At 48.5% G+C, this 26973-nt stretch overlaps 2 protein-coding genes across 2 annotated transcripts in view; one reads left to right on the forward strand and one right to left on the reverse strand.

The window, feature by feature from the left end:
- Positions 1-19518: 19518 nt before the first annotated feature.
- On the reverse strand, positions 19519-24454 carry SIX3 (SIX homeobox 3). The gene is made up of 2 exons (XM_038133042.1): positions 23458-24454; positions 19519-21030 (listed from the first exon to the last, which is right to left on the reverse strand). The coding sequence occupies exons 1-2, from the start codon at positions 24222-24224 to the stop codon at positions 20838-20840; spliced, it is 960 nt and encodes a 319-aa protein (XP_037988970.1). The 5' UTR covers positions 24225-24454; the 3' UTR covers positions 19519-20837.
- The window catches only part of LOC119699465, a 30757-nt gene continuing 28201 nt past the window's right edge, over positions 24418-26973 (forward strand). Inside the window, exon 1 of the transcript XR_005256444.1 lies at positions 24418-24530. The gene's annotated coding sequence lies outside the window, so the exon portion shown is untranslated. The remainder of the gene's footprint in view (positions 24531-26973) is intronic.

Genomic DNA, 26973 nt, shown 5'->3' on the forward strand with positions numbered 1-26973 from the left:
CATTATAATGTCTTTAAGCATTTACTTACCCAACAAAGATGATAACCGGCATCTACACGTAAATTTGGAAGAAGCACTCAGTTGTGGTGTCAGAAGCACACAACAAACAGAAGCCAGGGTCACCACGTCTCAAACATGGAACACTTGGCATTGGCATTACACACCTCAGCTGGCATTATCTCTGTGTCCTACTTCATTGAAGATACTCAGAAGTGGATATCCAAACACAAAAGCTCTGCTCCAGGCTTGGTTAAAATAATTCACTATTTACAGTCCAAAGCTGATAAAAAACTGATTTTGCTGTTGAGCTAGAGTTGCCTGATCATCTAGATCACAAATCCCAGGCCCTGTTTCTTTTTGAAAAGGCATCTCCATGCTTAACTTCAGTCCCCTTGGAACTCAAATGCTTGATTTTGAGATTTATGTATTGGTGATCTGTGCAAGAGCTTGAAAAATCAAAATCTCTCACAAAGTCATAATGTCTCCAACCCAGAGACAGAGCTGCCTACTGAGCTGCTGGATATAGAATAATTTTACCTGGATTATCATGATAACCACATGAGTCATTACAGGGGTGTTGTCTCATGTTCAGCCACTGCTGTAATTTCCTACCACCATGTCTGTGCTGCCTGGGACTCTCCACTGCAGCTCAGAGAAAAGAATACAAAGAGACACCAGTCTGAAGCAACTGATCCAAACAGGGAGAACAGCTGAACTGCTGGGGAAAGGGTTTCAGTACTGACAGACAACAGCACTTCTCCAGCACTCTAGCTCAAAACAAATAGGCAGCCAGGCAGACAGACAAATGGAAATGCAGATGTCAGGGTTCAATGGAAAAAAAGAAGGGAAAATGTTCAGTCTATAATCAATCATGGGTACAGTGGAGCATTACAAAAAGACTCACGTTACATTCTAGCACCATGATTATCCCATGGTAGTGGGGAGCTGCCCTAGGATTGGTCTTCTGATGAAGCAGCAGCATCTGCTGTATAATTTTACCAGCTCTGAAGGTGCTCTAGATGCATGCATTGCAGAAGAAAAGTATTGACTAAAAGATTGCAGCCCTTCTACTGGATGCACTTACAGCCACTTACAGGCTAATGGATCAAGTTGCTTCTAGGTGAATGGAAAGCCCTCTGAAATCCATTCCAAGAAACACTGCTAAACAACAGTAATGGACTGTCTGTAGCTATCCTCACATGGAGAATTAAAAATATAAAGCAGAGTCAGTGAAGTCTTGGGAAAAATTTGTGCAGTGATTGGTTGTATTAAGTGAAAAAAAATTAAGGCCCATGTGAGAAGCTGAGAAACCTGTGAAAACAGAGAAGCTTTCTCAATGGGCACAGGCACAACTGGCACATTGAAGTCCTGGCTCATTGATGTACCTGAACACCCACAGAAAGACATCAGATCAGGTAGGAAGAAAGTCCAGACCTGCAATGTTGCAATTTAAAAATTCATCCTCTCGATCGCACAGGTGGCTATTGTGCAGGAGGTGGGCAGGAGAAGACAAAGTCTGCTTCTCTTGGTGTTACAGCCTGTAACTAGACAGAGAAATGTGGTAGCTAGATGAGCAGCCCCTGAAGGACTGCAGAAAAGCTTTTGAAGTAGCCCCACAATTAAGCAGCTTTCATAGTCTTCAAATTCTTTTCTAAAGCAGCAACAAATGGCAGCAGTCCAAGCTGCACTAGGAAAGAGATCATACCAGAAACACAGACACATGACCATGGAGAGAGAATGCTTCAGATAGTTCCAAGAAATAAAGGAGTACATGGCTGGTTGATAGAAGCCAAGGCCTTGGGTAGAAAAGTCAGGAGAAACAAGGAGATTGTGAAACAAAGCAAACCAACATGATGAATTCTTTTTCCAAGAAAAGGAATTCAATGACCAGATGGAAGGCTCACAGTATCAGATATAACATGAGCAACAGGAGACAAGTTAATGGAAGGGGGTTCACAGAAGGGGTATCACCCATTTAATCTGTGATGGGTTGCTGCTAGAAGAACTTGTCGGGGTATAGAGACACTGAGCAATACAGTTAACATTTGACGTGTGTGTCACGCTCTTGTGCTGTCATACCTGTGTCACACCCATCTGCAGTGCACTGATCCTCCTCCTGGGGTGAAGCCAGGTGGCTGGTCTAGTATTTGACCAGCTATCCAGTTGTGCCTGCTGCTGGTGGCTCTGGGACCACGGCGTATGGGCGTCGTGCTGCAGGTCTGTGACTGGAGCCGTCTTTCCAGAGGTTTCAGAGAATTCCCACTGAAATATACAACCTTTGGCAGCAACCTCCATCTCTCCTCTTTACTGCCCACTAAGTAGTACATTTTTCCATTGGACACAAGCTTCCAGAATCTCTCGTGGGAACAGTGTATTTGTGTTCTAGCCAATCTCAGGGTCATTGTTTTTGTACCAATACCCACTTTCACACAAAATGCACAGAAAAATTTAACACTGAGGCGAGGGCAACAGAAAATTAACTACTAATTTTTTAGCAATTTCCAAGAATTTGTTTTCCCTGGATTTAAGGCAGGTTGGGTTAAAACTCCTTAAATGCTATAAACATCAATTTTAAAAGACAGTCTTCCTTTGGGCACCATCAGAGCAATGGAAACAACCACAGAAAATACAGAGGAATCAGGTATCACTTGTAAGAAAGTAACTGGGGATGTAGTATTCCATTACACAGGATGCATTTGTACCATTTTAGCTTGCACAGATGGAAATATAGTTCAATGTTTCAACATCATTTGACTTTCACGTGTTAAAATATTGATAAGTGCTGCACAGGATAATGCCCCTATGGTTTCAAGTAGTAACTGGAGCATGATGTTTATTGAAGTGAAATACAGCAAAGCCTTTAACAAGTATTTAAAATTCTGAGAATCGTTCTCAACACTGTCATGGATTATTTCTTTATTTCTCTTCAGCTAATCTTTGTTGATATCTTCCAGTTTGTGGATGTTAAAATAGAATTCATCTTCTGATCACCTCAATGCTTCTGTGTTACAAGAAAACCTATAAAAAAATCTTATTTGAAAACTACAATGCTGCTGTCATACACAAAATAACAAGCTCCAATAAAGAAAAACAATGCTACATAGAATAGGCATAAATGGACCATAGACTCTCTGTTCTAAATATTTATGGACCTTACGCTGCAGCAAGAACATCTGAAAGCCATAAAACACATGATTATCCAAATTGCTCAACGAGGTCTAACTTGTATCATGTCAAAGCTTCAGTTCTAAAATGCACAGTATTTCCTACACCACTTATGATTGCTAAGACCAAATTAGTCCAGCCAGAAGTCAGCAGAGACCAGAAAAGATGCCACTTCAATATTTTTGAAGGGAAGATGAGCCATGAAGAATTTTCTGAAAGTGCATATCACAAGGGTAAGTCCATCATTCATTCAGAATTCATCTATCCAGTCTGCAGCATCAGATTTAGCTTTGGTCCCCTATGAAAGCAAGGCTTCATGTTATAGTTCCAATTGGCACAAGCATGGAAAAAATCAAAGAGGAAGGCAGTTCACCAGATATAGTTCAGTTGAACATACTGGAAATTGTTTAATGTTTTCTGAATGTGATTTGGAGGAAAAAGAGAAGTTTTCAACTATTGGAGCAGCCTTTCATTGGGGTACACGTCTGCAAAGAATTTAGGGACTTGTCTCTCAAACAGGTAATTCTTAGAATACTCAATAACCTACATTGAGTAGCCCAGATCCATATGGGAAACCTGAGTAATTCCCAAATGAATGTTCAGTACCAGGAACTGTGTTAGCAATTCGTGTGTAAAGGTGCACAGCAAATGTTCTCCTCTCCACTTAACCTCACAGTAGTTCTGAAGACCAAACAGCACTCATTGCTAGACTGTAAACAGAATACTGTTTTCCTCTTCTTAAAACAAAATAAGAAAAAGAAATCCTATTTATCCTATTGCGCTTTGCCTGACTGTAGGAATATCAGCTTACATGGAGTATTGCTTAAGGCATTCATATCTCAATGGTTGACCTCTGAAGACTATTTAAATTAAATGTAAGTTCCCTTGTTTCCTAATGCATACGCATGTTTTACCACATAAATCATAGTACTAAGAGTTATCAGTTTCAGTGTAAATTATTATTTTGCAGAGCAAACACTTCCTGTCCTCCTAGTCACTTTATTATCTGATAATTAGAACTTGCTATAAAAGTTCCAAGTTGTCAATTTCAATACTGGTTGATGAAAGTTCTGTGAATGTTCTTTGCAAAGAATAATGGAGCATCTAATTTCTAAGTTGTTGAAGTGCTTCCCTTTGTTTTTATAATTTATGTTAAGAGAATAGACAAGTTGATATTATTAAGTCAAAAGAAATCCATACTAGCATGGAGTGTTGCAAACCTACCAAAACAGAAGATTCGGGTTGTTCATGTAAATATTCAGGAATATCTAAAATTTCGAACTTTTTCCTCTTTGTTGTCTTAATAGAGAATTCTGAAATGTTAAGCTTTGCATGGAATAAATTCCCTCAGTTTTGAAATCTGCTGAAGATGTTGAATAATGGGCATCGATTGACTTCAAAGTACCACTTACAAGCGGTACAAGAGGTAGTACAAACCATCTCAGAAAAAAGAATTGTATTACTATGAATTAGTGATGCAGCAAGATGTTCAGGCTACTCATTATGTTTCACAGTGTCATATGTTGAACACTATTTAAAACAACAATAACATAATTTTTCCACTGGGCTTTGCAGAATCCTCCTTGATGTCTTCCTTTATACAAGAATCTGGGCCATTCCCTGGAATAAATTAATCTCTGGTTTAATATAAGCTAGCCAACAGTCTCAAAACAAAGCTCATTGCCATGATCCCTGGATCATTTGGAATGTGTAAAATGACACAAATATTTCTCCTGCGCCACAACTCAAGCTGAGAACACGCCTCAGCTGTGTCCTCGGTATGCTTGCATCTCAGTCACAGAGGACCCATATGATCATATGCTATACTGCCCAAAAAATAATTTTCTCATGTGCAGAGAGGCATTTAACCAGAGATACCGTGTAACATCTTCTGAGGCCATCTGTTCAACCTCAGGAGCACAGGTATTTTAGAGCAGCACACAGGTTAAATGCACACAGCCAGGACGTGCCTCGACGCAGCCCTGTATTGCATTGGGCAAGTGGAAGTGAAAGTGGCTAGCAGATTAAAAAATGGGTGATCATGGACCACAGGCTGTCATTTGGATGTCACACTGGCAAAGCATAACGTGATATCAATATGTCCTGCTAAAAAAAAGGCTAAAAGCTTTTAAAGATAACGTTCTGTTTGATGTTCATATATGCTGAGGCAGAATCTCTTTGAACAGGCAAACCCAGACTAATAGCAGTAAAAGAAAAGCAGGTAGCTGGTAACTTCCCTGGATGGCTAGCTAGTCACTCAGGAGTCAAAAGCTGTCACATCTGCTTTCTACAGGTGTGACTGTCACAGTATAGCTTATTCAGAAACAAGCCACAATTAAAGACACAGTCACCCTCAGACATCTCATGGAGATGGGTGTGACACTCTACCACTGTGTGAAGGCTTTATTCTGCTGGTCAATAGCTCAGGTACCTTATACCAGACTGTGCCTCTGCTCAGACCTCATGGAAAAGGTCAAAATGCACAGAGAATATAGAGGGGGTGGGAGAGGATCACCAGTGTATGCCTCCTTCATGACACATTATAAATCTCTTTGGTCTTACTTTAAAAATCTACAGTCTCAAAATGCATATTACAATTCTTTGCATATCCTTGAAGAAAACCTGTATGCTTTGTTTGATACTGAAGTCAAGGCCAGATGGGAATCTGTGGATTGTGCTTTATTCGTTGATTAGCTATCTGAAGGAAGGCATGGTGTGTCCTGAGTCTGTTTCCTTGTGTTCAGACCATGCTTTTCAGATGTTTTTCATGCTGTTCAGCTGGCTTTTCAGAATGAGGCATAAACAACTTAAAGTCTCTGCACTGCATCACTTGCATTGTTGGTGTTCTCCTGCCAACTGGAGCTTTACACTCTGTTCTTGACCTCATTTGGGTGAAGATCCTTGCTACTCAAGTCCCAGAAGCTGTGACATGGAGCCAGCAGATGGTTGAAATATGCAGATTTATGGATCAAGAAGTGCAACTCGGAAAGACTGCCTCAGAAACCTAGTTCCAAAAAATTAAACCTAAGGCATTAAAGGAATTAGGACTTAGATAAGCCACTGCCCTAGAGGAATGTGGACCATCCAGTCAGAACGCCTTTCCTTAAGCTGGAAACATGGAAGTAGAAAGGTTTTCTGTGGTTAACTGTGGCTACACCCTGCCTTGTTTGGAGTAAAAATCAACACCAAAGTTCCTCACATTGCAGGGGACAATGGAGGCAGCAGTACTTTTAAGATGGTAAATCACTGACCCTTGAGTGAGGCCCCACAGGTGGGATCTGTAGAGGAATGTTTGACCTAAGGTGGCTGATGGGTCCAAGGCCTAAAACTTCTCATGGCCCTCAGAACGCCCCAAAGGTTCTTGATGCCTTCAGAAGATTCCTGTACACTGTGTCTCTGAAGTGTGGGCTTTGTGAAGGCTTTACTGGAGGGATCATAGGAACCTGGGAGGCTTAGCTCAAGCCTCCATAGTTAAGTGACAGCCAAGCCCTCAGCGGATCTGGCCCAGACAATCTATATGTGGAAATGGAACATATTGCTCTAGAAATTTCTTCTAACCATACATTCCTCCAAGAAGTTTTTTATGCATATTATGATTTTATGGGATAAAATTATTAGATGGTGTCATTATTTCAAATCAGCAGTCATTTGGAAAAAAAACCAGACAATAATATGAGGTGATACCTCAGGAAAAACTGCTGCTGCTCTGAAAAAAGTACTTTCTAGAGAAAGTGTTTGTCTGCAAAAATGCAGACAAAGCCAAACTGATGTTACTTATGTAGTATGACACACCTCTTCTGCCAAGGTTTGGGGGTGGAGTTCAGATAGATACTGAAGAGGGAAAAGGGAGTAGGGAAAACTTTGGCACTGGTTGCCTTTAAATCTGACACTGCTAATGACATAGGATATCTGAACTCTGGGGTTTTCTGTGAAAGGAATGTTGTTTTCTTCAAAAATATATTATTATAAGCTCTTAGCACCAAAAATATGAAATAACTGCCTTATTCGTATAAAATCAGTTTATACCTAGAGCTGGATAAAGATACATGCACATGCTCAGTTCCAAGTAGTGAATACACCTCCAGTAACTAAAAGCGTCGTCTTCCCCTGTGCTTAAAATGAACGGCGTGGTGACCTCGCAGGGCCACTGGCGACATTGTCATGCCTTTTCTCATTAGGCGCATTTCCCACTGCTTGCCATAGACCTTTTTCTTCTCGGCTGTGAAAGCAGAGGGAAGTTTCAGGGATGGAGGGCTGCAGCCGTGGGACCAGTAGATGGCAGCAAGAACCCGCAGAAAAGCCTTTCCTCGCCCAGCAGTGCGACTTTAAACGGATTCAGTATTTGTCTTCCATATTTGGAGAGTGAAAAGTATATGTGACAATTAGAGGGTAATGCAATATTACAGTGCAAATAGGAGAGCGAAATGACTGTGTAACCACTGAATAGCTCCCTGATTTAATTTGTTTGTACTGACCTAACTTCTCTGCAATTGCAAGTTCACCTCTGAGGGACTTGGAAAGAGGGATGGAGATCCGACTGCTGCCAGTCACCAGGAACTTCCCCGGCCCTCCTTCTCTGTTACACTTTCTGTGCAGGATAAAGGTGATTAACACGGCTTTTAGGCTGAAAAGTCGCTGAGATCTGCAAATGAAAGAAATATCTCCCTTTACACTCGGCCATCATGATTTTTTTCTTCATGGGGGATTCTGCTCTCTGTTACAGATCCTTCTAAAAAAACCCAAAAAAACCAAAAAAACCCCAACCGGTTAAAGCATGAACACAAGCCCCACATATGCACAAGTATGGGTTTGTTTTTTGGTTTTTGGGGTTTTTTTTTTCCCTGAAAGGACCTACGGTCAGAGCTGACTCACCATGTATTGTAGTAATTGCAAAGATGGAATGCAACAGCTCCAGAAAACTGCCAAGAAGCAGGCATAAAATCTAGGCATCCGGGAGGCAGCTGGGCTTCCTAATTATTGGCAAATATATTTATATATAAATATTTTGCCAAGCGTGATTTGGGTTAAGAGTTCCTGTGAAGTGACCTTTTGCTTTCCTTTGTTTTGTGTCTGTACACATGTCCTAGATAGATACATGGGGAGAGAGAGACAGACACACCGACCGAGATAAATGAACGGATTTCACACAGCCCTCCAAAATCCCAAATGATGCCTAAATTAAATGAAGAGGGATATGAAGCGAGGCATAAGTGCAAGCACAGATTTCAGAACTGTGAAAATATGTCAGCAGAGCATCATTTTTTGGTTCAGGCTGATAATCACTCCCTGCTCTCATTATAAGATCAGAAGGGCCATCTGTCCTCTCTGGATAATTTGGAGCTCAGATACAGTGAGCACCCTTGTTAGAAAATGACCCTCCTACTCTGTGTAATCACAAGCACTTGCAGTCCTGGATCTGCACAAAGCTGGGGAGGAACAGATTGGTTCCAGATCAGTATTGATTATGTACAGATTTGTGATTTATTCGGTGCTATATTTGGGTGAAGATGTTTTTATTTGGAAGGGTGGTGAGGTTTGTTTCCTGCCTCCATTTTTCAACCTGCCACCTTCACTTGTTCAGACTTTCCTCTCCCCTCTTGAGATGCAACGCTAGGATGTTGCATGAGACGGAGGAGTCTCTTGATTTTGTAATGAGACAAGTAAGCATCAGTCTGAACAATACAGCTCGGGAAGCTGCTTCTGAAGACGCGATCCCTGTTTGCAGGGAGCAATTTCCCCTCTGATACACGGTTGTTCTCGAGTGACTGACTCACTCATTCACAGCAGCAGCAGAGAGGTGTGGAATTCGAGGATCCTTCAACGTTTGCTCTGGACCTGCAGACACAAACAAGTCTTAGTGACTTCACTGACACAGGACAAAGTCATTAGCTAAAGGGAAAAACCTTCGGAACATAAGCTGCCTTCCTCTTCTGACCCAGATTCAGTGACAAAGTCCCACGTCCCCCACCGTGTTTCCAATCAAGGAGACAACTTGATCATCAGAAGGGCAGGACCGGAGTGAAAGTGCCCCTTTTCGGAGAAAGGTTGCAGGAATTCACACGGGATGAAATCATCCCATCATTCTTGTGGGGATCGGTGTGTATCGTATCGCTAATAGCAGAACAAACATGGCAAACAAGACGGACAGTTTCAGGACATGAGGACACGGGGAAGTCGCAGGTGGGAGGAATCCGATTTTAGCGCTAAGAGCTTCGTCGTCTCTAACGCCCCGCTGTAAGAGACTTGGGGTTTCAAGAGGTAGTTTATTATTATTCTGACGGTAGCGGTTTCTCCTCATTTGTAAGACAATGATGTTTAATATTCACCGAGGAGTAGTGAGGTGGCATTCGAACACCCCCAGCCCCGCTTTGGGGGCAGGGTTCCCGTTGCACAGAGGCTGCGCAGAGCCCGCAGGCACCGCTCCCGGCAGGGTCGCCGGGCCGGGCCGGGCCGGGCCAGGGTGACCGAGACTCGGCAGCAACAGTGGGATTGCTCCCGGCAGGCCCGAACCGGGCATTTTCCCAAGCGGCTGCAAAGCCATCCCATCCGCGGAGGCGGGCAGGTACTGAACGACCTTTGCAAACTCGGCCGAGTTCAGACCGCGGTGTTAGCGCAGCCGACGGGGACAGGCGCTGCCCCACCGGCGCCGTGGTGCCCGGCTTCCCTGGGGAGTGGGGGGGGCGAGCATCCCTGGACTGGGGCGGGCAGAGGCTAGGCACACTCGGAGCAACATTCAGCAGGCATCCCAAGAACGTGCTTTTTTTTTTGCGATTGGCGTCCATAAAACATGTCTGCCAAAAATCAGAACAAAGCCGAGCCCAGGTAACTTCGCTGTAGATACTGACTGGCCCTAAGGACAGGCACACTTTTGGGCAATGAAAATAATATCTCCATTGACTTCAGATAGGTCTTTTTGTCCAGCAGATAAATAATTTCAAGTGCGGTCTTGCTGGTTGGGGTGAGGGGGAGAGTTGTGTTTGGTTTGTTTGGGTTTTTTTTTAAGACTCTGAATCCACCTAATTTTTAGCCTCCCTCTCTCTCCCTCTTTCCGTAATTTCCCTCACTAGGAAAGCCTGTACGTGTTCGTATAAAACTCGAGTACACTGTGGAGAAGGAGAGGGAGAGAAAGTGGGTGCAGGACATAAAAATTCTAACAACAGGTAGCCCCGAATATGTGAGTGGCGCGTGTATTTTTATTTTCACTGAACACTTCTACATCTGCTAGGCAGGGCGTTGGGCTCTCTATCTGCTCAGTCCTGTGTACTCCTGTGGAAGAAAACGCAGTGAAATCGCTTTACGTGCTTATGTATATGCATGTGGGACTATACAGACAGATAGGTAGATAGACTGCACTCGCATAATCTGCCCGTGTCTATCTATCTGGGAGGATTAGTTATCTCTGCATCTATTGAGAATTAACAAGGGCGAGAGATTATGTATCAACGTACAGACGACGGCTATGAATATGAAACCTTACGTACATAGGTAAGACGGATTCAGTCAGCCACTCAGCTGCAAAGCTCCTCTTTAAGGCTGCTCTGTCTTATCCTCTCAAAGCCCTCTGACAGCTTCCTCCCAGTACCTTCACCAGGGAATAAGGAGAAGGCTCGGCACCGCGCATCTCTGCTTTTCACATCCGAAAATGACACGCATATGTCACCGCCGTGCCTGGACTTTGCTGGAAGTGGGCCGCCTCCCCCGACCCCGCCACACACACCTTTTGTTCCAGGCAAAATAAACAACTCGGAGGAGCTGGGAAAGGGTGTTATGCCAGAAGGGGAGAGACGGCAGGAGGGCCACGCTTCCCCCCCGCCCACGGCCCCGCGGGCGCGGGTGTCTGCGAGAGCCGGGCGGGAAGGGAGCGGGGGCGCTGCAGGGCGCAGGGGTCCCCCGGTGGCGGGAGAGGGGCGCGCCCAGCCCGGGGAGCGCGGCGGAGGCAGGGCAGAGCAGCGAGGCTGTCGGGCCAGGCCTGCCGCACCTCCAGGTGCGGGAACGGGCCGGAGCTCCAGCCCGGGGGGTGGCAGAGGCAGACGGGGTCTGAGGGGAGCAAGAAGGGTAGCTGTACGACCGAGGGGGCCGGGGCAGGGGTCGGGGAGGCGCACGGCGAGGTCTCTCCGCGGCGCAGGACTGTATTTTGCGGCAGAAACTCTCTTGAGCGCAGACAATGGAGCGGGATGTTTACTGCGGGCGGGAAGACAATTAGCAATTCATCGGGAGAGATGTGTCACCCAAATGTCACGGGGAAGCTAACATGACATCTGTTTTAATGGCTCCGTGCTAATAAACTCCTCTCGAAGGGCGGCTTTGTGGGGACGTCAAAGATTATTTACAGAATGAGTCAGTTTCCAAACGGGCTGAGGCGCCGTCGGTGGCGGCGGGACCGCGGCGCGGCGGGGACACGGCGCCCGGGACGCCGGGCGGGAAGGACCCGCGGGGAAGGGGCAGCTGCAGGCCGCGCTCCGGCCCGGCTCGGCTCGGCTCGGCTCGGGTGGGCACGGTCCCGGCAGGGCCCGCTTGGCAGGGGGCGGTCAGAGCGCCGAGGGCAGGCGGCAGCCCCGGGCGGGTGTCCCTCCTTCCCCCCGCGATGGCTGTGCCGCGACGGCAGCGGGACGCGCGCTCCGAGGGGATGCTCGTCCCTCTCCGAGGCTTGCCTTCTGCTTAGCTTTGCCCAGAGGGTGGGGGAGTCCCAGCCCCGGGAGAAACCGCCCCGTGCGGAGGGAGGGCCCCGAAGCAGCAGGGACAGGGTCCCAGTCCCGGGCCGCAGACGCCGGGTGCGGAGTAGCCCGGCCTCGGAGATGGAAGTTCCTCGGCACCGGGAAGGAGCGAGGCCCCAAAAGAGCGGCCGGATTTTCACCCAGTGCCACATCCTGCGTTATCGAACAAGACACGCTGCAGTAAAACACATAAGTAGACAAACTGAGAGAATCCATTTAGAAGTTAACACAGTGACTCGCTCACAAGCACACAGTGGGGGTAGGCAATTTAATTTCCCTGAAATCCATTCGAAGATTTTAATGTTTAGATTGTTGTTTAGATGCCATTAAAAGGTTCTTTAAAATAGGAGAGGGGGAAACCTATCGAGCCTCTGGCCACTGGCTTGTATTCCTGTGTCCCCTCAATTTTCATCCTCTGTAAGGACAGGTTGGAGGGAGGCTGTGTGGAGTATGCCCAACTGTTCTTGCAGATACGTATGCGTATAAAGAGAAAACGTGTTTCTGCGTTCCTGTCTCTCTATATACGCATATATGTGCATCTCATCTGTACAGAGAATGGATACTGCACCTTTTTAAGACAAGCAGAGCGAGCCAATCCAAAAAGTCTTTACTCGGGCAGAACTGACGCTGAACGTAATAGCAGGTTATTGCAAACCTGTCCTCGGTACTTATTAATCGTCCAGATCAAATACATTAATGGATAGCGAGAATGAAAATAGGCTGAGAACCGGCTGTCGTCCTTTCAAGGGCAACGAAAACGCAGTACTGACACCGGGACTGAACGGAACAGCGTGCTCCGTAACCTGGAGAGGGGAAGGAGGTGGGCCAGGAAGTAGGTGGGTAAGAGGAAAATTGCCATTGTCAGAAAAACTAAATGAGGTTTTAGGTGGCCCATAGCTGAGATGAGTAAATAAGCCTCAGGTCTACTTTTCTTCCTGTCTCCAAAGGTATTATAGTCTCAGAGACAGCTAGGACAGGCAAGCACTGGTCCCGCACGTGCGGCATTGCCCAGGGGACAGAGCCGCGGGGAACAGGGGCTCCTCCTGACGGGGCCCCCGGGGTCCCACTTCCCCCGTTCCCACCAGGGTCATTCTCTCCCACCTCTGAACACATCATACCATTTTAATACAGACCTCGTGGCGGGGATCTACTTCCCCGGGCTTCGAAGGGAGCGTCGTCCGGGCCTCCGGGGAAAACGCGCCGGCCGCTGCCCGGGACGTGGGCCCCGGGGAGCAGAGGAGCTAGGGATGGTGAGAACACCAAAAGTGTTCCTTTACACGCCCTTTACTTACTTGACTGCTTGTACCCATCTCCCCGAGCACGCCGGTTCTGTGTGGTTGCCCGGTGCGTGCGCGTCTGTGCCCGTGACTTTTGGGGGAGCGGGGAAGAGCCCCCCGCTGCTCTCTCCGCTCACGGCCGCGCTTCCCCCCGGCGCAGAGTGCCGGGCAGAGCCTGCCTGCGGCGGGCACGGGGGGGCAACGGGGCGGCCCCGGCAGGGCGGGAGCGGCGGGGAGCCAGCCCCGGGGAGCGGTGGATGGAGAGGGCGGCCCTCTTGCACAGCCCCCCCGGCCCCCAGATCTCTGGGAGTAGGGGGAGGCAGGGGAGGGATCCCGCTCTCCATTCCAGCTATTTTCAGAGCTTGGGAGCAGGGTAAACAAAACGCTCTTGCTATCTCCTCGCGCAGATAAGGCAAGAAGTGGCTTTCTTTAATAATATGATTGAAATGTTAGGGGTATGATGCCTCCTCGTTAGTAATATTGGCTTTGCATGCAGAGCACAATCCCATCCCTCTAGACTGCTTAGCCAAAACAGAGCGTAAACTCTGTAATTAGTAACGTGTTCCATCATTAAAGAGCCCTGCTGAGAATTTCTATTTAATAATGGTCTTAAATTAGTTATGATGGTAAATACTCATCTGGAAATTCAACATCTAAAACCATCTACAATCTGGAAATGCTCCAGTGTTGCTGTAATCTCCTGTAACGCAGAAATGACTATCACATTCAACCATCGCATTAGAAATTCGTCGTACCGTTTGGTCCACTAATATACAGTATGGATGTGTTAATTAGGTTAACCCATAGACTGTCTGCTTCACAAATATTTAGAAATAAACAATGAAAGCTCCTTTTTAATACGATACACCCAGGGAAGAGAGGAGGAGGGGCGGATTTGACTCAGTTGGAAAATCTTTTGTTTTCTGGTAAGGTGGAACAGCAACGTCGGGCCTAAGAGTTCACCAGCACAGAGCCACGGGTGCGCACTCACGGGCGTGCACCCACGCCACCTCGGCCGCTGTCCGCAGCTCCCCACCACACGCAGCAGCAGCACCCACGGCTCCTCCTGCAGAATGTGACTGTTACCATTCGCCTCCCGGCCTAAGCAGATCAATTCATACCACACCTTTTCTCTTTGGGGTTTATTGGGTTTTTTAAATTTGATTTGTCCATTTTAGGAAACAACTTATCCCTTCTCTGCCGTGTCCCCTATACAGAGGGGCTTGGCTCCAGCAATCTCTCAAAAAGAGGTTTAAAAGGATCCAAGGAGGAACAAGGAAGACGCAGCAAAAGAGTAAATAAATAAATAAATAAATAAATAAATAAATAAATAAATAAATCTGGCTTCCCCCCTGGCTTCAAGCGGAATAAAAGTTTCACGGACAGACTGTGATGCAGGTATAAATAAGTCATTCAGGTATGCTTATCCCCACTGGGGATATAAAGAAAACTTATTTGTAATACCAATAGAAAATCAGTAACTGAGATAGCTGGGGGTAATGGTAGGAGTGAAGGGAGGGAAGTGAAGTACATTTCTGTATTTACCTAGACGTCTAAACGTTTATCCTCTCTAGCACTAACCTTTCATGTTTAATGAATGAATCTGCATTGCAGGTTTTTTTTTTTTCCTCTCCATGTGCCGGCTAGTTTTAAATCTGCAAGCACCACAAAGAGGCCGTGATCCCATCTGCCTATGATTCCAAATTAAAGTTCAAACGGATGGCTTACACACTGCTGATCCTGTATCATAGCCTCTCGCGCCCCTTCAATTACTATTTAATAGAATTACAGTGTAAAATCCCAATAGTCTTAAAGAATGTTTTATCACAGACTGAAGAGAGAGAATATACAGACACCTCCAATGTTATTGAACTGTATTGCTGACCTATTTAGATATTAAAAGGGAATATTCAGTGTTCTACAAGATATTACAAGAGCTCCTTTAATCTGAAAACATGCATATGTGTGTACACATATATATGCCTCTCTACGTGTGGACATTGTACACATCAGCTCCAGCCCACCGGTGAGTGCACACATCCAGCCACGCTCTGTGGGTGTGTGGGTTCACCCTTGTCCACACACACACACACACTCACGCAATAACACACTCTCCTCCAGGTCCTGTCGAAATTCGTGAGTTTTGGTAAACTGCAGCATAACTTTATTGTCGCCAGATATTGCTAGAGAGGTTAATCCAGTAGGGAAGCAATTCTGGAAAATACTCTTTAAGTGAATTTGTTTTTAAATTAACTTCTCCTAATGATGTCTTTATGGCGAAAAAAAAAATCACCTCCCCGCCCCCCCAAACAACAACAACAACAACAACAACAACAAAAACCCAACAAAAAACCCAAACAACAAACCCCAAAACAACAAACCCAACCAAACATTTGCGGCATAGGTAAATTCCCCTCTAATAACTAGGACTGGAATTAAAGTCAGTCACAGTCCGGATTTAGCTGTGGTAAATCTTGACTTCTAGTGTAGTTCTCGTCTTACTTTTTCTACTTGTTCGGCAAAGGACCTATCTGCCGCAGGGAGAAACGATTCTGCCACTTCACCTAAGCGAGGTGATTCTAACCATGCACTTGGAGGTATTTACCTCCACACTTTATTCAATACTCTTTAACATCTTCCTTCTCTTGCAGATCGCGAGGTGCCAAGCCACTTCGAAGCCTCCTGGTCTGAAACCACCTTGCTTTCAAAATACAAAAGAACAGCGTCGAAAACAAAACCTCACAGCCGTCCTTCCTCCAGACACAGCAACACAAATCCCTTTCGTATCATTCAATCATAGCTATAACCCGACAGCCCTTGCCTTTTGTCATTACCGTGCCAGAAGATAATATTTACCATGATTGTCGGTAATATCCCTAGTGTTTTCCCTTCCCAACTCCTTCTTGCACATACGGAGACACACAGACACCCACCTCCCTGCCTTCTCCATCCCTTGGTCAGTTTGCAACTGGATGGTTTGGTTCATTTCCTCCTTTTTTATACACCATTTACAAACTTCTGTGTGTCTGGGCTCTCTGCGGGGCGGTGATGTGGCTACCGACCCTCTGCATTTTGTACTCGTGCGTGTGTGTGTGTTGGTGTGTGTCAGTCTGCACACCCGTGTGCGTGTGTGCGCTCTAGAAAAAGGCAATGTTTGTCTGTCCTCTCCCTACACGCGGAATCCAGGCCAGTGCGATGTGGAGCTCAATAAGAAGCTGCATGAATAAACACGAATAGAAAGTTGTGCTCAGCTAACCGAGGAAATCAGAGCAATACCAGGGCACCAACGTCCACATTTCTTTTCACTTCGGGCTGGGGCAGTAACCTCATCTGGGTATGCTAAAAATTAAGGGCAGCGGGCAAGCAGATTCAAGTCCCTCGAAAAGGCTGCTGTAATTGATCAGACAGAGAGAGATGGGGTGACCGAAGCCCACGCCTGACCGTGGAGGGCCAGCAGCAGCCGCGGCCCAGCAGGCACACAAAGGACCCTCAGCCATGCTAAAGGGCTCGGGCAACGACCACGGAGAGAGAGGGAGGGAGGGAGGGAGGCAGGTGGCGTCGGTGGTCCCCCAGACCTCCGCCCCGGGTGGCAAGCACGCCGCTGGACCCGCAAATCGGAGCTAGTTGGGAATGAAGGCAGTGTTATAGCAGGGTTATAGGCGAGGGGTGGGTGGTGAGGGGGTTAACCATCGTCTCCAAACTGCTCCGGAACCGGCTGGTCTCGGCCCGACTTCCGACGGGCGGGGCGCGGCAGGGCCCCCGCGGAGGGCGAGAGGCGGCGGTGCGGGACGGCGCGGGCCGGGGGAGCGGGGCCGCCCCGACCGGCTCCCGGGGAGGCAGATCGGTGGGCTGCCGGGCTCCGGCCATCTGCCTCCTGTCCTCCGGCTTTCTCTTAAATATTGATCAGACGCACTTCAGCTTCTGAGTAATTTCATCTTAATCAGCGGCCGGGCTCGGCGCGGATAACAAACTAATGCTGGAGAGGGCCTGTGGATAATGCCGGGCCAGGGGCAGGGAGGAGGCAGCCCTCGGGTTTGGTGGGGCTCGATAGGCCCTATCTTCCCGGGGCAGATGGACTTAGTGGGTGAGAAGGCTTAAACGCAGCTTTTCATAGATTTACACCTCAATCAGCCATTCAGGTTTTTTATGCAAATCCTAAAACAACATCATTTATCCATTACGAAGCCCGGCTTTGAAACGGCATATCATTAGCTGCACCCTTGGCACCCCTAAACCGTGCAGGCACCGACTCCCCCTGTGTGAGATGTGTCCTCTCGCCCCACAAACCCCGCCGGCTCCAGGGAGAGGCGGACACCCCGAGCGCGGCTGGGGCAGCTCCTCCTTCGGCTTTGGGCTGGGATTCCGACCAAAGGAGCAACTTTTTGGGGGTGAGGTGGACAAATGATGCGGGAGAGTAAAGGCCCTGCCCTTCAGCTTAAGCTGTGCCGGAGCCTAAGGCCAGGTACCGGTGGGGCGAGGCTAAGGGCGATCTCTGGCCTCCCCTAGCAGCCACGGCACGACGGGGCGATATTTAGGAGGCTAAATCAGAGGGAAGAAAAATCCAAACCTATCAGTGTAAGGCTGAGCTGAGGTAGATTATTGCTGCCGGCTTGACGCCTTCTAGCTGCAGCTTCGAGACGCGAAAATGAAAAGAAAGAAAAAAATGTATGTCCCAAACTTTCACGCCTCTGAATCCTTTCAGGTATTGAATTCCATTAAAAACACTGCTGGATGAGAACGACGTTGGATGTTTCTCTCTGCTATCAGAGAGGAATAGAAATACTGCCCTTCAAAACAATGTACCGATATCAAAGATCTTCCTACCCAGAACTGGGGGTGACTTGAAAGCCAGTTTGTTCTCATAAAGGCCTCTCCGCTGCCTCTCTGCCGGCGGGGAGAGAAAAAGCAGCCCAAGCTCTAGCGTGAGACCCGGTGAGGGTGCCGGCCACTGGGGAACCTTTCATCCCCTCCTGGGTAATACTTTTCCCTTCAAAAAGCCGCAAGGGGGGGGGAGGGGAAGAACTAGGTCCGTCACACCGCCCACGCGGAACACGGTAGCCCTAATGTGCGTCTGCCCCCAGGCAATTCCCGTCCATTTCAGTTTCGTACGACGGGAATTTATTTTCTATTAACTCCCCACTCGTGTTGGCGAGGGGCCAGAGGCACGGCCGGAACTGCCCCGTGGGGGGGACCCCGGCGCGGAGCCGCGCGTAGAGCGGAGCCCGCGGGGCGGGGGAGGCGAAGCACGACGGGGCGGCCGCTGCCCCGGGCCGTGCGTGTCCTGCAGCGCCGCGGCTCCCGCCACTCGCGGGGACGTGCTCCCTACGCGCTCACGGCGCTCACACGCGCGGCTTCTCCTCAGGGGAACCTCAGGTGTGTGAACGTGTTCGCACACCAGTTCGTTCTTTAAAATTACCCATCAGTGGCTCGCTCTAAAATCTAGCACCCTGTGACGGTTCTCCCAAATCCACAGGTAGCCTCGTGAGGCGTGGGGGGGAAGGGAGAAGGGGGGAAGAGCCCATGCGCTTTCTACGTCTCTCCGCAGACCTAGCTCGGACTTCACTAAAAAAAAAGGAGGAGGGAAGAGGGAGAGAGGATTCGGGCAACACAGAGGTAGATCGGAAGACCATACTAGTTTGGAAATGGTCAAGAAATTCCAGGCACGTTTCTCTCTAAATCCCTAGTAATATTCAAAATCGTATTTTCAAGTAAAAACAAGTTTAAAATTCACCTCTTGCTAATTCACGGCTGAAAAATCTGCCCAGGGCGAAGCAAAACTTTAAGGAAAAAGAAAAAAAGCAAAAGGGAAAAGGAAAGAAAGAAAGATGCTGAAATACTGTTAGTCATGCAAATAAAGGCTTCTTTCAGCACATTACAATATACTCCAGATTCGAGGGGAGGAGCTGCAACCCGTTAAGGGCGAGGAGTTTTTGTTTTTGTTTTCATTTAAAGCTACAAAACAAATCCCGAAATGTCTTAACCGCTCTCTGGAGACACCCATCCTTGCAGACAGGCGGTCGGGGAAAGTTTTTTAGCTCACAGTGCACAAAAAGATGACCGGGGTGAGGGGAAACGATGGAGCCCGCCGTGGCGGAGGGGACACGGAGGGACACGGCCGTGCCTGGCGCCGCCGCCGCTACCGCAGCACTGTGTCCCCGTTGCCGCCCGCAGCCTCCTCGCAGGGTCGCTCTGTCCCGGTAAAATCCCACCGGGGTGTCCCGCCGAGCCGGGGAAGGCAGGGGCCGGAGGGGCGTAGGGGCCGCGCAGCGCTGCGCACCCCGCGGAGGGACGGAGTGCGGGGCCAGGAGCCCACGGGCAAGGAGTGATTTTCCGTGGCGGACAGAAACACCAACATCGCTGGGTAGATAAGAAAATGGAATACTGTATTTGATTTAGAAAGTTTGTACATATAGATAAACACGCAGTTAAGGAAACAATAGTTTAAGCGTCCTACGTGGAGTTTAAGAAGAGACCCCCCAAAGCTGCTATGAAATACTCAAAATAGCTTTTGCATAAGATAACTACAGTTGCACCCTAAGCTTTTTTTTTTTTCTTTTTCTTTTTTTTTTTTTTCTTCTATCGCTGAGGTCCCTTTTGGAAACCTAGCACGTCAGATTTTGACGGCTAAGTTTGTGCAAGGAACACCGAGTCAAGGAAAATAAAAAGGAGAGAGAGAGAAAGGGTTGGAGGGAGATAGAGAGAGGGGAGGAAGAAAGAGGAGAGCAAATATCATATACAAGCATTTCTACACATATATTACAAACTGGGAAAATGACCGCATCATTAAGATATACATAATTCATATAAAATTTTGAAATAAAAATAAAAATCTGTTACAGTCATAACTATTCTTTTTCCACATTTATAACCAGTACCCACACAGGCAGTGACAGAAGTGTAGAAAAAAAGGTGCTTACGAATAAAATGATTGTCTGCGGAACAAAAAAACAGAAAATTGCATCTTGGCTGGACCATCACTCGGACTAAAAAAAAAAAAAAAAAAAAAAAAAAAAAAAAAAAAAAAAGACAGAGAAAGAGAGAGGAAGAGAGAAAGAGAAATAGGACCAACAAAAAGGCGATAAACATTTGTTATTTCCCTCTTCAAGGAGTTCCTTTTAATTTTTTTTTTATTTTTGATTTTTGTACAAATTCGATCAGAGTTTGCATTTGTTTGTCTGGTTTCTGTTTGTTTTCCTTTACTATAGAGAATATTTTTTCCCAGATACAAATTTAATCATCATCATCATGCAAGTGGGTGAAATGCGTCCATGGAAAAGCGCAAAGGAGAAATCGTGCTTGTCCTAAAAAGAATACAATTGTCACTTTTGCTTTGTTTTTTTTTTTTTCCTTTCTTTTTATATATATAATAATTATTATTTCCCGCCCTCCCCCCCACCCTTCCCGCTGCAGCACCAGCGTTTGTGACTGTTGAAGTTTTAGCTCCATCTCTTGGTGGTGGTGTTGGCTGACGGTGGTGGTGGTGGATTCTCTGATCCCTGTCTGTTTGTTTGCTATTATGTTTGGGTCGGGTTTGGCCTTTTCTTTCCTCCCGGCTGTGTGTGTGCGTGCATGCGTGTGTGTGTCCTGATTCTAGGTTGCCTCGGTTTGTTTTCTCGGGACGGGGAGAGGGTGCTTGGCTGTTTGGATTTGGATTTTTTGTTTGTTTGTTTGTTTTCCGATATCATACATCACATTCCGAGTCGCTGGAGGTTACCGAGAGGATGGAGGTGCCCGTCTCGGCTCTTTCTGTCAAACTGGAGACGCTGGTGGTCGGGCTGGCCGCCGTGGACGGAGACTCGGCCGAGCTGTGTGTCGGGCAGCCGGGCTCTGCCAGCGACCGCATGCCGCTCTGTCCTATCGCCTGGTGCTGGAGCCTGCATCGCGCCGGGAGACAAAACAACAGCACAGCCCCGCTCAGACACCGGGCGCGGCCGAGGGGACGGCGCCCGCCCGGCCCTGCGCCCACCCGGGGTCGGCCCGGGGCGGGAGCGGCCCCTGTGCCGTGGGGCGCGGCCCCGGGCCGGCCGCTCTCCCGCAGCGCCCCGCGCAGCCCGCAGCGGCGGCGGCGGGCAGGGCCAAGGCGGGCGGCCCGGCCGCGCTGCCCCCGCTGCCGGGGCAGGCCAGCGCGGGGGACGGCGCCGGAGCACACGCGGCCGCGGGGGCCGCCGTCCGGAACGGGCCGGGGGGCGCGGGGACAAGCGCTTCCCTGGGCCCGCGTTTGGAAAACGCGAGCAGCGCCTTCTCTTTCCCCGGTGTGCCATTCATTCGTCCCCGCGGCACGGCGGGCCTAGGAGAAACCGTGTGGGGGTGAGCTCCCGTAGCGCTTGGACCCCGCGGAAGGCTTCAAGGAGCGGTCCGTAGCGGGAAAGAATCGTACGGGAACCCCATTTTGTGCTCTAGCCAACACCTGCCTAAATATTTCCCAGTGCACAGACACTGTGAGTCTGAGGTAGGGAAGGAGGGAGGTCTTGTCCCAGGGACGCAGAGCAAAGAATAAAATAAAAGAAGGAGAATGCGGGACACAGCGCTTCTCTCCCCTCGAAATTTAAGTCTTTTTTTTCATCTGAAATCCATAATCAGGTTTAAAGTGCTTGTTCTTTCATTTCTTTCATTGTTAATGCTTAAGGAAATATTACCTTTGACTTTTTTTTTTTTTTAAGCGGTAATAAATATTTTTTGGGTATCCTAGCATATTGCAACCATTTATCTGGGTCCGTTTATTCCACTCGAAACCCAAAGAAAGCCTAATTCAGGGATAAGAGCTAAAAGTCCTGGACTGAGCAGCCAGCCTCAACCTCTAGCGCCTAGGATTGCCTGTGTGAATCAAAACACACTCTTCGCTCAAATGTTTCTCACCGGGGTATTTTTTTGTTCAACTTCCTGCAAGTAACAGAAAAAATGTAGCCGGTTTGTTTTGCATTTCTCATTATTTTAAGTTATCTAATTTCAAGGTCTTTGATTTTTCTCCCATTTACAAATCCTGGTGCATTCATCTGCTGTCAACAGCGTTGAGTCAACAAAAGCATCCGTAGGCAACTTCTGTTTATTTACAGTCCTAAGCTGATCTGTTTTCCATTTAATGGAAATTAAATAGCGAGGCACTTTTAGGTCGCATTTCTCCTACAGAATCTTTAATCAGTAACACCACTGCTATAATTAGGAGGAATTTGGGAGACAGCATTTATAAGAAGTTGTTTTTGTTTACACGCTTACAGTGGTAGCGAAACTTAAATTGAAATAAAACCAATGTGTCAAACTAAATTAAGGGTCCATTTTCATTTGCAAAATAACTTTTACGACAGTAATGAGAAAGAAAGGAAAAAAGCAAAAGAAAGGAAGAAGGGTGCCTCGCTTTTATCATGGCAAAGCGGAAAGGAAAAAAAAAAAAAAAAAGAAGAAGAAAAAGAAAAAAAGGACACCGAAAGACTCTCAAATAAATGCAAGTGTAAATGCACAGGAAACACAGGACCAGGAGGCCAGGTCGCCATGTGGTGTAAACACAGAAATGGAGATGCAGGGGGAAAAAAGATTCCCGGTCTCTTAAATGTTGTTTTGGTTTGGGGTTTTTTTGTTGGTTTGTGGTTTTTGGTTTTTTGGGGGTTTTTTGGGTTGTTTTTTTTTTTTTTTCCCCTCTTCTCCATGAGCCAAAGAGCTCTGGGGTATGCCTGTGCTGGTCCCGCTGCGCATGCAGAGCAGCACGAACAATTGGAGAGGAGCCGCCGGCTCCGCCGAAACCCGCTCTAAAACCGCACAGCCTGCCTCGGCCTTTCGGCCGGGGAACCGCGCCTGAGACCGGCCAGGCACAAATCCCGGCAAGCCGAAAGCCAAACCGAAGCCCACCGACCCAGAGCCGTGGCGTTTCCCGTCCCCCGTGCCAGCCGCCGCTGCAGGGAGGGGAGGGAGGCCGGGAGAGTGGGGCGCTGCCCCCGCCGCAGCCGATGTGCTCCGCGCATATCTACACACACGCGCGCCCGCGGAGCTGCCCACGCCCGCCGGGAGCCCCAGCCCGGTCCGCACCCCGAGAGCCCGCAGGGAGTCGGGGCAGGGCTGGAGGCACGTCAGGCAACTTTGAGCCGTGCCTATTCCCGTGGCATCCCTGCGGCTGCCGGGAGAAGACCTACCCGCCCGGCGGGGGACCGATTTCTCCCCGGTGGAGAGGAGGAGGAGGAGGAGGAAAGGAGAGGCAGAGGCGCGCTGTCGCCCAAGCGGCTGCCGAGCAGCGGAGCGCGGCCGTCCGCCCGCACGGTCCCGCCGCCCACCTCGCCCCCCGCCCCGGAGAGTGGCACAGCAGCCCCACTGACCTGTTTTTAGCCGCCGCTGCTCTGTCTCTTTGCCTTCGGTTTTTGAACCAGTTGCCTACTTGCGTGGGGGTGAGCCCCGTGGCCTGAGCCAGTTCCCTTTTCTTGCTGGGGTTGGGGTAAGGGTCCTGCAGGTACCACTCCCTCAGGAGGCTGCGAGTCCTCTCCTTGAAGCAGTGCGTCTTCTGCTCGCCATCCCAAATGGTCCTGGGCAGCGGAAACTTCTTCCTCACCCTGTATTTATCAACCGGCCCCAGCGGGCGACCCCTTAGCTTCTCGGCCTCCTGGTAGTGCGCTTCGAGCCACATGGCCTGCAACTTGCCGTGGGACTCCTTGGTGAATTTGTGGTTCTCCAGGATGTGGTAGAGGTCTCGGAAGTTGCCCGTGTGGAAGGCCACCACCGCCCGGGCGCGGAGGATGGACTCGTGCTTGTTGATGGCCTCGCATGCCCCCGGCGCCACCGGCAGCGACCAGAGGAACCTCCCCAGCCTTTCTATGTCTCCAGTCTCCTCCAGCGTCTCGCAGACGCTGGCCACTTGCTCCGGGGAGAAGTTGAGTGTGGGCAGCTGAAACATTGACAACTCTTCGTGGGGTGCCCGGGAGCTGCCGCCTCCACCGCCGCCGGCACCGGGGCTGCAGCCCGAGCCGCTGCCGCTGCCGCCGCCGCCGCCGCCGCTGGCGAGAAGGAGGGAGCGGTGGTGCGGATCGGCGGCGAAGTTTGGCAAGAAGAAATGGGTGGGATAAAGCTCTAGCGGGGACCTGAACACCATGGGATGACCGGGGAGAGGGGGAGATAAATCAAGGAGAAAAGAAAGAAAGGGAGGAAGAAGGGAGGAAAGGGCACACGCACCGCGCACGCATCCACACCCGCACACGCACACACAGCCACATAGAGGCACGGGGGCACACACACTCACACGCACACGCGGGCACACGCACACGCGCGCTCACACGCACCCCACACGCACACGCACTCACACACACCCGGCCCCGCGCCGCCGCCGAGTCAGGATTCAGTGATTCAACAGCGATCGCCCTAATGACAACAGCCTCATAATATCTCCCCTAAATCCACAGTGAGTGCAGCGCTGAAACATTTTGTTTCGCTTTTCTATTGGTCTTCTGAGTGTCGTTGTGGCGTTGCCATGGCAGCCGCTGCCAATCACTGTCAGCCCTGCCAATCATTACGGAGTACGTAAGGAAGGTTTTTACCACTTCGCCCAAATGCACGGGGGGGAGGGAAGCCGGGCGGTTGGTGGAAAAGCCTGGTTTGTTGTTTGGATTTTTTTTTTCCTCCTTAATCTTTGCAACTCCTAATCTCAGCACTTCCCCTTCTCCCTGTCTCTCCCCCCTCCTTCTCCACACCCCTCCTAAATAAGGGATCAAATAATGCGAAAAGCAGTGTGCACATATTTGTTGAATGGGATGAGCAATTAGAGGGTGGAATATTATTGTGATCTTAACGAGCCTCGTTAAAGCTAAAGGAGATATGGGGGAAAAGTAAATGGGCCAGGCTGGGATACACGTTCGGATAAAGGGCTCCTAACTGAGACAATTTACACATGATTTGCACGTAGTTTCACTTCATTCTGCCTATCTGAGCACTAATAGTGCCGGGGAAGAAAAGAAAGATGAGATCATTAGACCCATCCTCGCGCCGGTGACCCTCCCAGAAGCAGGCACATACAGTACAGGCTGGGTTTAGCCCTGGTTCACCGAAGAGTCTCTCCTCCCCTCTCTCGCTCCCTGCCCCTCTCCGCGGAAGGAGGGTTCCGCTGTCTGAGGAGTTCCGCGGCCGCTCCGCCGGAGCCGCCCAGGGCGCCCAGCCCGGATTTGCTCCGGCCGCCCGGCTCCGCGACCGACCCCGGCGGTGCCCCGCTCGCTGCCTCCCCCGTCCTACTCCTCGCTTCCCCGCCCTCCCGCTCCTTCTCGTCTTCCTTTTCCCTCTCCTTTCTCTTCCTTCTCTCCACTTTGTTTTTCTTGTATTCCGGCTTTCCTCCTCCCACTCGCCTCACCTCCCCTCGTGCCTTCCTTTCTCCGGAGCCCAGCGACCTTGCGAGGTTGTTTCTCACCCCCAAATCCGCCGGGGCTTTACACCGTACCTCTCCTTTGCCCCGCTAACTCTGCCCCCCAACTTGCAAGGCTCTCGTGCGAGGAAGAGGAAAGGGATGCGAGCCAAAGTGGTTTTGAGCCTTTTTTTAAAAATATATATTTATTTATTTATTTTTTATTATGAAATTGAGAGCAGGGAAAATATCCGTAGTGGTGGTTTGAGTCCATCCCTCAGTAAAAGAGAGCTGGGTCGTCAGACCTTGCTACCATGCAACTATATTTATTATTAGGTATGTTGCTTTTAAGAAGATTTAATCAGCATCTTGAGCTGGTAACTCTTTTGTTTGGTTTCTGTAGCTATGGAAGTGTGATTTACAGAGATTTGTACGGGTCATGGACATCTTTCCAGACTTACTGTGTATATTTAGACAGGACTTTGCTTGGTGTTAAAAAGTGTATATTTTGAATAGGTTCACACACAGTAGCAAACAATACCGACATTGTAAAGGCATGTACAACGAGTATTGAAACGCAGCATCCAGACTTCAACTAATCTGCCCTCAATAAAGCTGAAATAATTATCCTAAGCCGCCTTTCTAGAAGAAAAATCATTCAGGAATTCAAAACTTTTTTAAAGATCTTTTCTGCATTCCGATGGAGATCGAGGGGTGAGGCTTGGAGCCCAAACTACTTTCAGACATCAATGGAGGGAAGGAGGGGGGGAAGTGAGATATTACAATTAAAATGTGAAAACATAGCGTGACTTGCCCTATCCGAAGGATAATAATAATACTGCTATGGGTGGTAGAAGTTCTTTAGCTGCGCTCCAAACTGGTTGTGATCCTTTCACAGCGCACTCCTCGTGAAATAATTCTAAGTGGCAGATGAATAGGTCCAGTTGGAAGAGCTGCTGGACTGGAAGAAGCTCGCTGTATGACACATTCATCTGATTTCCACTAAACTGTCATCGGTGTGCTACATGGCTTCATAGTCCTAATGGAAATAATTCGCCCTCTTAATTTTTAGTGATCTGCTTAAGCACTTCTGTTAACAGACTTGGGGAAAACTTCTTTTTACCCTTCCACCTTCCCTGGCTCGTATTTCCAGCCGTACAGCTAAGGAAGGAAAGAGACTTCTCAGCCCCTCTACAAGTCGACTTGGAGGTATTAATTGGACAACAATATGTTTAGCCAAAGATTTTAATACATACACACACACACAAAATCTTTTTCTTTGTAATCCTTTCCTTTTATGTAAAGGATTATAGAGGGGAGAGTGGGGGGAATTCCTGCGGGAGTTTCTTAATATTTGATTCCATTTTTCTTCGAGCTGCAAATTAAACTACCTTAAAATGTATTTCCAGAATAACATCCAAACCGTCTCTGTTGTTCTGGGTTGGTTTTGGGTTTTTTTGTTGTTTTTTTTTTTTATTTTTTTTTTTTTTTTAATCTCACGGACTATCATACA

This window comes from Motacilla alba, chromosome 3 (assembly GCF_015832195.1).
Source record: "Motacilla alba alba isolate MOTALB_02 chromosome 3, Motacilla_alba_V1.0_pri, whole genome shotgun sequence".
Classification (NCBI taxonomy): Eukaryota; Metazoa; Chordata; class Aves; order Passeriformes; family Motacillidae; genus Motacilla; species Motacilla alba.

Coding starts and splice junctions, on each gene's coding strand:
- SIX3 (XM_038133042.1), bottom strand. CDS start 24,224: ATGGTGTTCAGGTCCCCGCTAGAGCTTTATCCCACCCATTTCTTCTTG. Junction 21,031..23,457: donor GCAGCGGCGGCTAAAAACAG/GTCAGTGGGGCT, acceptor GGCGCGATGCAG/GCTCCAGCACCAGGCGATAG.